This window comes from Xiphophorus couchianus, chromosome 15, assembly GCF_001444195.1.
Source record: "Xiphophorus couchianus chromosome 15, X_couchianus-1.0, whole genome shotgun sequence".
Lineage (NCBI taxonomy): Eukaryota > Metazoa > Chordata > Actinopteri > Cyprinodontiformes > Poeciliidae > Xiphophorus > Xiphophorus couchianus.
Genome location: NC_040242.1, coordinates 21373254 through 21385390, shown reverse-complemented (window position 1 = coordinate 21385390; position 12137 = coordinate 21373254). Strand labels below are relative to the sequence as shown.

Sequence of the window (12137 nt, the reverse complement as noted above, 5' to 3'; positions counted from 1 at the left end):
ACAAGGGGAAATGTAGAACGCCCTCAAGGGTAGTGAATCCGTCCACCTGCAAGCGTCGCGAAGGCACATCCTTAGACTGATGACTGGGGTGTTCCAAATGTGGCGGCGTTCACCGCTCTGAAACATTCATGCGACCCGGGAACATGGAGTTGATTGTGCATTCGCTGTTTCCTGCCGAAGCACATTTACTCCCAGCCATGCGGCTCGTGCATTTTTCAAACGCCGGCACGGCGTGTGGGTGAATGGGTGTTCCAGCGTGGGTGGTTTTGCACTATGCCTTTGTACGCCGTGTTTTTCTGTCTGTATTTTTGACTCGTGAAAAGGCCCACAGATTGGATTCCAGTGAATGGACCTGAAGAAGACGGATTTGGATCCCGTTGCGTAATCACCCCCAAGTACAATTACGGCTCATGTATAAGGAGAGGAGAGAAGGCGGTGGAAAGGAACGGTGCTAAGATGCTTACAAAGCATATAAAACAAATGTATGATTTATTTAAAGGTGCAGCAAAGGTTTTCTGCTGATTTGCATACCATAAAGGTCTACAGGAAATAGTTATCACTGACAGCAAGTCGGGGAGTTGGAGGGAAATAGATGGAGGAGAAGAGATTAGCTATAAACACAAAAAAAACACACACCCCTACACACACCTTGGGCAATGTAGATAGTGGACTGTGGGAGGATCTAGAGTACCCAGAGAAATCCCACGCTTGCACAGAGAGAACATCCAAATTCACGCAAATCTTGGAGACATAGTTTCTAAGATCCATGTGAAAAAGATGCAGAATTCTGTCGGAAAATATTTGATCCACTTAGCAATTTGCCAAAAGCAATATTTGTCATCCAAATTGCACTGGCTGTTCTTAATTAAATATATGTTTTCTTTTTAGTTATTTTTAATGAAATACCAACTTTATTTCTTTGAGAAGCTGTTGGCTGTTTATAGAAAAGTGGAATTCATTTTGACTCAATATTTATTACGGGTGCGCGGTACTGGGAATTTTTATATTGATCTAATACTAAGTATATACTGTAGTGCAAAAGTGAGCCACACCAACTGAAAGTGTTTGAGTTTTGGCCTCCAGTGGAACCAAGTCTACCGGACAATCAGGTGTGAAAACAACCTTAAACTTCCTTCACCAGGTTGTTGTTTTGGTCTGGTGAGGTCGAGAGTCTCTGCTGTCGCAGCAGCTTGAAGAAATGCAACAATTTGGGAAATAAGAATGGGTCCGTATTTATTGATTTTCATGCAAATGTGTGTCTTTTAATAATTATTTTTTTGTGTCAGTTGTGTAAAAAAATAAATCATTTTGAGCATTTTAGTTCCAATAGTGTCTAGTCAATCAGTCCTATCCCTGAGATTGTTTTTCTCAAAACACACGCATCACAATCAGTGTGAAACTGCACCATCCTGATGGTAAGATAAAAGATTTAAGCTGACTGAAGTAAATATCTGTGCACAAATAAAATATTTCCATTCACAGTTCATTAACACACAGCATCCGCAGTTGCCATAACAAACTGCTCCTGGGCAGCCGTGGCTACTATCTAGTAGCTTCCCACCAATCCATGTGGGCGTGTGCGTGAATGTGGTGCCTTTGGCTTTTATGGATTTGATTAATTGCTCCTTTATATTTTTACATGGATATATTACAATCTGAATTTTTTAAAAGTTGTCCTTTTGGAATGGGTTTTTAAAATTTCACGGTCTTTGTGTCCACAAGAGCTGCAAACAAAGCAGGGAATCTCAGTTTTGCAAATTATCCATGTTACCATGGAAAGGACGGAAAAAAGTACAATGTTATTATCATCATCCATCCAATATCCTTGTAGAAATTAAGCAATGTGGATTGGTGGGTTAGATAGGTGACCATGTTTCTGAGTGGTTTGACTCATATGACCACATCAAATACTGTAACTCTGAAACGTCTATGTTCATATCCTGACATTCCTCTTTCATTTCCTCTGCAGGTCATGGAACCAAAGGGGTCTTTGAACTTCTGGCAGGCTGGAGGAGAACAAGGGAAAACCTTCCCTTCAAGGAGCGCGTGGCCGACGCCTTCGCCGACGTGATGGTGTGCTACACCATGACCAGCTCGCTCTACATCATCACCTTCGGCATGGGAGCCAGCCCTTTCACCAACATCGAGTCGGTGAAAATCTTCTGCCAGAGCATGTGCGTGGCCATCCTGGTCAACTACTTCTACGTTTTCTCTTTTTACGGCTCCTGCCTGGTGTTCGCCGGACAGCTCGAGCAGAACCGCTACCACAGCGTTTTCTGTTGCAAGATCCCCTCAGTGGAATACTTGGACCGTCAGCCGACATGGTTTAAAACCATGATGAGTGACGGCCACGACCTGTCCACCCACCACGACAGCGTGCCGTACCAAAATCACTTCATCCAGCACTTCCTGCGTGAGCATTACACCGAGTGGATTACTAACACCTATGTCAAGCCTTTCGTGGTCATCCTTTATCTTATCTATGCTTCTTTTTCATTCATGGGATGTTTACAAATTAGCGATGGATCGAACATAGTGAACCTGCTGGCCAGTAACTCGCCAAGCGTTTCGTACGCCGTGACCCAGCAGAAGTACTTCAGTAACTATAGTCCTGTGATTGGGTTTTACATCTACGAGCCCATCGAGTACTGGAACTCCACTGTGCAGGAGCACCTGAAGACTCTCAGTCATGGCTTCAACAAGATCTCTTGGATGGACAACTTTTTCCACTACCTCCGGGTGGTGAACATCAGCGCGTCGACCAAGAGTGACTTCATCAATATTCTGAAGGGTTCTTTCCTGCGCAGCCCAGAGTACCAGCACTTTACAGAGGACATCATCTTCTCGAAAAACCGCAACACAGACGAGTACGACATTATCGCCTCGCGCATGTACTTAGTAGCGCGGACCACGGAGAAGAAGAGAGAGGAGGTGGTGGAGCTCTTGGAGAAGCTTCGCCCCTTGATGCTGATCAACAGCATCAAGTTCATTGCCTTCAATCCCACGTTTGTTTTCATGGACCGCTACAGTTCCTCCGTCATCTCGCCCATCCTGACCTCAGGCTTCAGCGTGCTCACCATCCTCATCCTCACGTTCTTCCTGGTTATCAACCCGTTGGGAAACTTCTGGCTCATTCTCACGGTTACGTCCGTGGAGCTGGGCGTCTTGGGTTTGATGACCCTCTGGAACGTCGGCATGGACAGCATCTCAATCCTGTGCCTTATTTATACTCTAAACTTCGCTATGGATCACTGTGCACCACACCTGTACACTTTTGTGTTGGCCACTGAGCACACGAGGACGCAGTGCATCAAGTTGGCACTGGAGGAGCATGGGGCGGCCATCCTGCAGAACACGTCCTGCTTCGTGATCGGGATCATGCCTCTAGTGTTTGTGCCTTCCAATTTGACCTACACGCTGTTCAAGTGCTCCCTGCTCACGGCGGGCTGCACCTTGCTGCACTGTTTTGTCATCCTGCCCGTCTTCCTGACTTTCTTTCCGCCGTCCAAAAAGAGGCACAAGAAGAAAAAGCGGGCGAAGCGGAAAGAGCGGGAGAGGGAACGCGAGCGGGAGAGGGAACGGGAGGAGATAGAGTGCATCGAAGTCAGGGAAAATCCTGATCACGTGACAAACGTTTGAGCAGTTACTAACGTCAGTGATCTGTAACCGTGGCTTACTGGTAGACTCTCAGATGGTGAGGCATCTCTTACGGTGCAGGGGAGCGTACGGTGTCCGCCACGGAGTGGTTGCTCCCTAACAACAGCAGCTAAGCTGACCGGGTTCTAGCGCAGCCCCAACTGGTTGATCATTCAGTCCCTCGGTCCAGACAGTGTGTCTCATTAGCACAAACTGGTTACTTAAGCTTTCCCCAACTCCTAGAAATACAAAACAATTTAGTTACCAAAACTTGCCTGCTAAATTTCTAAAGAAAACTGCAGGACTACAGTAATATCTGGGTTTTGATGTTACCAGTTGTGTGTTCATCTCCTGCAGTCGTCTCTCAATAAACAGATGAGGGTCATAGAAGTTCCTTAAGGGGCGGACACTGAGACGCTTCAGTAAGAGTGATATGTGAGCAGATAAAACAGACAAAGACGACTCTGCACACACCTTACATTAACCCCTCAATATCAGTAAAAGGAGACAAAACCAAATCACGTGCAGAGAGAAAAATACAGTAGGCCGAAAGCCCACTGCATGCTTTTCTGTAGCATCAAAATTAGCTCAACAGCTGAACCTGGCAGATAGCTTACACTGTGTCCTTTACGAAGAACTATCTTCCACATTAAATTGCGAGGATAGAATTGTCAAGGTTCAGCCAAAGCAGAGGGAGAAAATTTTGTTTGTTCCGGAGTTTGTAGAAATTCTTAGGCAGGGGCCAGAAAATGCTGCAGTGAGCTGCAGAGGGCGAGAGCCGGTGGGAAGGGACTGTTGTGCAGCAGCAGCATTTCAAAGGCAATAAGCCTAACGGCAGAACTCCAGTGTTGTGCATTGAAAACATTAAAACCAAAATGTCGGCTTATTATGTTGAGCTCTTCAGCGGATCAATCGCAGCAGAAACTCTCAGTTACGGTGCGGTTGGTGATTGTCTCTGTGTCAGGCTCGAACACGGTTCAGTTCCTATTAACGGTGCCAAATAGTGTACAGAGGCTTTTGTTCTCTAGTTTGTTTGTTTTTTAATTAAAAATAAAATATCAGTAAGTTTAAATATTCATGAGAAACGAAATGACCATGAATTGAAACCCTGTCATCCCAAAACTGACTGCTGTTGATTGAAAATGATGATGCAGGTTTTACAATAAAAAATGAGGCTAGTAAATAACTAAGACTTGTAGTGTGAGGGGAAAAAAATACCTTGGAGAAAAATCCCTACAAAATACACATTGTAATTTCTAATTATTTAGCATTTTGTTTCTTCCAAATGAAGTTGTTTTTTTTCTGAAAGCTGTGGATTTCTATTGATACAAATTTCATTTCTTGGATTTTTTTTTTTTTTTTGTACTTTTACATCTAAACCCCTTTAGCCATTTACACTGACAAAACAAATAGAGCCAAAGTTACAAATTGTTGAGTTACTTTTATGCTTTTGACCAGGTAATATTGATGCACGGCGTCATTAAAATTCTAAACAGAAAAACAGAGAGAAAAGCAGGAAAGCTGTCTAGTAAGAACGACAAAGCGTTATATAGCTAAATAAAACATTTATATACTGTGTGGTACTTGGCATGGGCCAGTATTGGTATGATAACATCAAGTAAATGTAGTAGGGATTCAGGTTATAACGATGCTAATACGCAAATTTTAAGCAAAAACCAATTAACATAAACGGATTGAATTAATTTAAAATAATAAATACTTGAAATATTCCTGCTTCTGCTAATACAGCATAGTGAATATTACACCCATGATAATACAATTATTATTTTGGGCAGTAACATAGAATATGCTCCTGCTGAACTTATTAGCAGTGTAGATTTATTGTGTAGACTATGAGTGATGTCTGGTGCTTCTGTCTGTTTTTCACTAGTGAAAAGGTTTAAAAACAAGTTTTCGTGAGCAAAATGAAGGCCTGGATTTGTAAGGAAGAAATAGTAACAGCTGATGGTCCAGTTACATCAGACAAAAGCACCAGAGTTCAGATTCTACTATCAATGTAAGAAAAATAAGTGACAACATCCAAAAAAAGCTGGGGGATATCGACTGACTTTTTTTTTTTTTCCGAATGGACGTCACAGAGAATAATTACTTTACTTTTGGGGGATTTGTTTTACTTCACAGATGCTAACAAAACGTAGCCTGTTGCTAACGTTTGTTTCAAAATTATTCCAAACGTCTTCGAAACCCTCGGAAGCCAAAAAAAAAAACACAGTGATTGTTGATCCCTTCTTTTGAAAACAATGTGCCTGATCTGTTTCAGAAGCAGTCGGCTTAACCTTGTCTCTAAACATTATGAGGATTTTGGTTCTTCTTCTGGCACGCAGGATGGAGCGGGAAGCCCTACTCTAAACCCCAAACGAATAAAAGAAAACTCTTAAGTTCTATGACACTGTAATTAGCTCCTCTTTGAACAAAATTTCAACTGTGGGAAAGTGACATTTTAGAACATTTTAGCAGTTTTCTAGCCTGGTAAAAACCAGTCCCAAAAACCAAACCAGAGAGTCTGGACCCTCGGCCATTGAAAAATGATTTCTTACTGTAAGGGTAGACTCTGTTCAAGTTTTTAATTTTACCCAATCGCCAACGTTTGGCCATGACAACAAAAACAATTTGGGGTTTAGCGATTTGGCTCCATGCTATGGCTCAATTGCCAGGGCTGTAAAATCCATCCACCACTGCCAAGATAGAAGTGCTGAGCCAAACACGACGCCTATAAATGTTCATTTAAAAATTTGGGAGCATAGCCAAAGCAAATTGAATGACTTTGTTCACTTCCTCTGCTGCCATTGCTAAAACTACAGGCAGATTCCAATTCTAAAACAAGCGCAGAATATCGAAGTCAAGACTCCTGCCTGTGTTCGCTGATTGGTTGAAATCCTACCGGAAAAATCCAGCTCATTGGGAGAAACCCCAAACGGAGCACTGAAGGGAGATGAGAATTGCATAGGAAGGTCAAGGAAAGTGATGACCAGGCTGGCAGTTTTTGACTTTGTTTTGACTTTTAACCTTTGGTATATTTGACATAGAACAAAGCCCATGCCTAGCAACTACTGAATTCTCTTTGCTGCGAAACATCAAATAAAATTGCATAAGTAATAATTACATTGTCCTCTACACATATTAAAATGGGTACCTTCACCTCCCAGGGTAAACAGCATTATCTTCCTCTACCACAGCTTGATGAGTGTCCCTGTTGAACTCCCAGAACAAACCCCAACAGATGACCTCTGGCAAGCAAGTCTTAGCTGGTGGTATGTAATAAATAGAGGGGGCCCCATATGTGCGCAGATATAGCTGATGCCAGTCGATATCTTCCTAGAGGGCTGCTAAAGCTGGTTTAGAGGAAAGAGTTCCTGTTTTGTTTCTTTGTACCAGCACCAACACGGTGAGGTTTCCTTGTACAGCTCCACTAATACCGCATTTGGAATCTTCATGCAGAAGCAAATTTCATTGTGGAAAATGCATTGTTTCACGAAGGATAGCAAACATTTTAGTTACTAACTATCCGACTGTTACTGAGCCCACATTTATGTGCACCTTAACTTGATTTCAAAATTTTGGACAGAAGTAAAAAAAAAAAAGAAAAAGAGAGACAGCAAGAGAGAAAAAATGTTCCCAATAGTCTGCTATGAATGAACAGTGTTAGCGGGGTTAGAAAGTTTGTGTGAATTTCTCACTGAAGTTGCAATTCCATCGACGAGACATTGCCCCTGCAGAAGAATTAGGCCTTTTTGTAGCCATTTGCCACAGCAGATGCAGTGAATGTCGCATACTGTAAAACCCATGTCATGTATATATAGCGAGATGGCATGAAATGTTTGAATAACGGTACTGAAATGCAAATTTTACTAATTTACTTCCCAAAAATGAACTGTGTTCGCATGGCATTGTGTTGTATGTATGCATGTATTTCCTTTTTTGTTTGTTTTTCTTCTTTTTCTTGTATGAAGTCTCCGTATTTTTAGAAATTCCTTTTTCTCCCCCTGAGCTATGGTGACTTCTGTTGTTGTGATGCATATTCTGTGACACCTTGTGCTGCAAAAGAACAAATCGAGTCACATCTGTTCCAAAACAAAAAGCCAGAGGACATTTGAAGTGTAAGATAACTGTAAATTGCTCTTTTTTAAAAATATTTTCTATAAAAAGTATAACGCAGAAAGATTTTTAACGACGGAATTTTGTTATAAAAACCAAAAAAAGAGGAAAAAAAAGATGAACAACGTAGGCCAGTAATAAAAAGTGGAATGTTACCAGTATGCTACGTCCAGTTTGTTACACAGCTGTGTCAATGATTTTTTTGTTGTTGTTGTTTTGTTTTTAATGGATTTTGAGGCCACCATGAATGTCGATATTATGTTTCCTGACACATTTATCATCACGAACTGACAACACAACATTTACGGGAAGCAGATCCCTTTGCAGCTTGTTCAAAAAATCTGAACAGTTGTGCTACGTTACAGCAGAAAAACGGTAGGTTAGACACGTAAAATATAGTCAAAATGATATAAACCTTTGATGTATTTCACTCTACAGCAGGCAATACCTGGTAGCAAAGCTATGTAGACTCGTTGCTAAATGCTTCTCAAGCGTAATTCACGAAATGATCTGCTTTAAGATCTTCGCAGTCAACATTTACTTCCTAGTAGGCTACAGTTTTGTCCAAGTGTTTACACGTTATACTGAATTCAGCAAAATTTGCCTATTTGCATAGAAAGTAATTTAAAATGATTAGGAAAAAAATGCTAAATCATTATCATCTTATCATAAGCTGTTAAAATATAATGAGGGGAAGGCATTATTTTAACATAAAATGTGATTTACAACTCATTATTTATGAAGGGTTAGCCAAACCTTAACTAATCTGTAACTAAGCACTGACTATAACTACAGAGACCCAGACAGTTTTTCAAAGATAATTTTTGACTAAAAAAAAAAAAGTCACGTTCTGGTAATGAAAAATGCTTAAACAGCCGTTAGCAGGTGGGACAGCGTCAACATGAATAGCTTTAAAAGTCAAACATTTATACTATTATTTTGAGCACTGCTGGCGTAATGCTAGGCTAGGCTAAGGACGTCAAAACAATCGCAGCTTGCGTTTTCTCCAACACTATTTTCTGTCAGTAGTAACATTTGGTTCAAAGTCAGACTAAAATGAGACAGATGTTCAGAAAGGACACCTTTCCATGAAAGAATTATGCAGTTTTACAAATTTTATACCCAATTCTTTTCTTGCTGTGGGACATTTAAATCTGCCTTGGAATCATTTCGCAGCCTCTTTGACAAACAATGATTTCTAGTAAATTTCTATATTCTGTTTATGGTTTTCTGTGAGGAAATATGCGTACTCTATGTTACTGATAAATATTGCAGATACTCCGAACAGTTATCTTGGTGTAATCAGGGATTATAATGGCTAATATTTTAAGAGAGTCAGCTGGTCTGGGAACAGGGTGTAATATTAAATCTTAAACATTTTTTATGATTCCTTATCTCCATGGTGCATATTCAAAAGCACAAATACCAAAAAAAAAAAAGAAATATATATAGGCATTTGTTTAAATACAAGGATATGAAATGGTTTGTTTACAGCTACGACACAGAAGTAGGAAGGGAAACGATGGCAACATGTACGTGTAAAATATGGGAATGAATTGCCAGAGGGGCGAATGGACCAGAGACGGTGAAAAACCCAGAGACAACACAGGGTCATTGTTGTATTTGTAGTGCAGAAAGCAAGAGGGAGCATACCAAAGAACCAGCAGCAGCCACAGAATTACAAGGCATAGCAAAGTTACATAATAATTTTATAAAAATCTAAATTAATGGAATCTGCATGGGACACGTGTAGCTAACATTTTATTTTCATAATATAAAGTTTACCATCCTAACTCTCTATTTTGTTATTTTATAGGGTAATTATAAGAAAATGTTGCCGCTGTAAGTGGAGTCAGTCTTTCCAAGTATTGTCGAGTAGCAAGACATGAGTTTGGTCCTTGTTTAAATAATAATGAAAATAATTAAGTGTTATTCTGTTCCCATTAAAAATTGTGTGTTTTAGTGTAGCATTAGCCTGGTAAAAACCAGCCCCTTGTTCTGCGCTGTGCTTTGTACAGAGGTTCTGGGTTTTTTGGCTATTGAGAAACAATTGCTTCTTGGAAGTATGGACTCTGTTGACATTTGAAATTTTACCCAGTTAGTACTGTCTGTCTGTGATGCATGTAATAGGGTTATGACGGAGGAAAGAAAACCTCAGAAATAGGGATTCTAGCTATGAACCTTGCAGGAAATTGGCTACACAATATTATTTTAGTACTTTGCTCGGCTAAGGAGCCTGTCTGGTGACATGGGCGCGGGAGAAAAAAAATAATCGCCATGATTTAATCTTAGGACATCTTAGGAATGACTTCATTATAACAAGTTGTGGCCACAACTTAATATCACCTCAACATGTGTTTTTATGGGGGCGGGGTTTCCCCCATGTCACCAGATGGGGCCAACACGGAGAGAGCGGCTTCGTTCACTTCCTCTGCTGCTGTTTCTAAAACTACAAGCAGACTATCATTCTTAAGCAGCACAGAAAATCAAAGTCATTGTTCTCCTGATGTTTGCTGATTGGCCTGGTAGAAAATCTAACAGAGGAATCCAAGTTAATAGGAGAAAGATCCGTGTCATTTGGACTTCATGACGGTGATTAGTCATCTGGTGCCAACATCACTGCAGCAATATGAATTTATCTGAATTCAAAAATGCAACCTTTATTGTGGTTAGACAAGGCAGATGAAATGAATTGGTACTGGTCACAGTGCGTTAAACTTGCTTTTGTAGCACCGTCTTTTCGTCTTCTCTCTTGGTAGTAAAAGTTAGCAATTAGTCTTCTATTAAAAATGCCAACTCAAAGATGCTCTGGAGGCTGAAGCTTTATTCCATAAATTTTTATGTGCAAACATGCACTAAAACATCTGACGGAGGGAGTAGAGCTGCACCGTTGCTTTATCATCGCCTAGTGTTAGCTGATGGCTAATTCATTCTAAAGGTTCGAGCTTTTCGTTTTGTTGTGTAACTTCGTAGCCAGGCTACATTACAACCTTCATTTAAGAATACATTTGACCACTGACGAAGAAGATAAAGGAATAGTGTTTCGTTAATATTATTTCTCACGGTGTCATCCACTATCAGCACACGTTCAGTTTGTGCAGCCGAAGGACAGCACAGCATCTCCACAGTGCAGGGCAATAAAATTATGCAATCACAATTTGCTCTCGGAGTGATCTACGCGGCAAAGCTGTTTCTACTACAGCCTCAGAGGACAAATCACTGTTTTATTGTAACTCATCTATCTTGTATGTAACGCCGTGGAGCCACGGAATAGGCTGTTGCTGCCTGCATTCATGAAAAATGTATTTAATAGCTTGTATTTACCAAGCTATTAAAGTGATTTACCATGTGAAATATAATTTGATATCCATCAATCCATCCACAGTGAAAAAAATTGGACAACCCAATGAAATATTATTTTTTGTACTAAACAATATTCTAAATTTCTCACATTACTGTAACTGGACCAGAGGTGTTTTTTGCGTACATATTGTTATTTTAATTGTCATTAATATTTAAGCGTAATGACCAGTGTCCTGAGAAAATTCTGCTCATTGAATAATAATTGGCTTTCTATTTATGCTTCTCTTGATGAGTTTGTGTTTTGCTGCACTGACTAGGTTAAGAATGTTTCTGCTTTTTCTGTTTGAAGTGTAAACTTGAGCTTACTCAGAAATGAAATGATATCAGTCTTATGAAGCACGTTTCAAAGACGCTTAGCAATGAAATCAGTAATTCCCTGATTTCACACGCCAGTGATGACAAGCTGCTGGATTGTAGCCACAGCTGCCCTACCATGTCTGCAATAGAGCCTAACAGTTAGACAGTGAACTTTAACAGACAGTGAACTTTAACAGACAGTGAACTCCTGCCTGTTCACAGTTCAATATTTGTGGATTTTTCTGTGGAACGTGACACCAAATTATTGCTGAAAAACCCACCTGTTCTGTAGGCCAGATCTACAAAATGAAAAAGAACATGCAACCTGGCGAGCTGAAATGCCTTTGTGCAATTCTAATTGACAAATTATTGGCTTGCATTTGCAAATCAACCAATCCAGAAGTGCCATTTTTATTTCTTTACTGCTGATTGACTGTACCATAAAGAGCAGAAATAAGGAAGACTGCAGACGGTTTCCACTGTACAAATGAATGCATATCAAGGTATATTTGGTGTTTGAGCTGTTAAAATAAGCGCCTGTAAGTGTCTTTCAGAGGATCTCAAGGGTACACAGATTTGAGGTATTTCCGGGCGGCTGTGGTGCCTGATGCCCATGAGAACTGGGGGTCTACTGTAAGACAGAAAAACACAGGAAACACAAGTAAGAAAAGGTCAGAAAATGTAATCCAAAGGATCGATTTTAACATTTCCGCTGACATTAGCTA

The 12137-nt window shown here is 40.4% G+C and overlaps 1 protein-coding gene across 1 annotated transcript in view; it reads left to right on the top strand.

The window, feature by feature from the left end:
* The window catches only part of ptchd4 (patched domain containing 4), a 40388-nt gene extending 32481 nt beyond the window's left edge, over positions 1 to 7907 (top strand). The window contains exon 3 of the mRNA XM_028041007.1: positions 1970 to 7907. Within this exon, the coding sequence (XP_027896808.1) occupies positions 1970 to 3639 (1670 nt within the window). The 3' untranslated portion in view covers positions 3640 to 7907. The remainder of the gene's footprint in view (positions 1 to 1969) is intronic.
* Positions 7908 to 12137: the final 4230 nt, after the last annotated feature.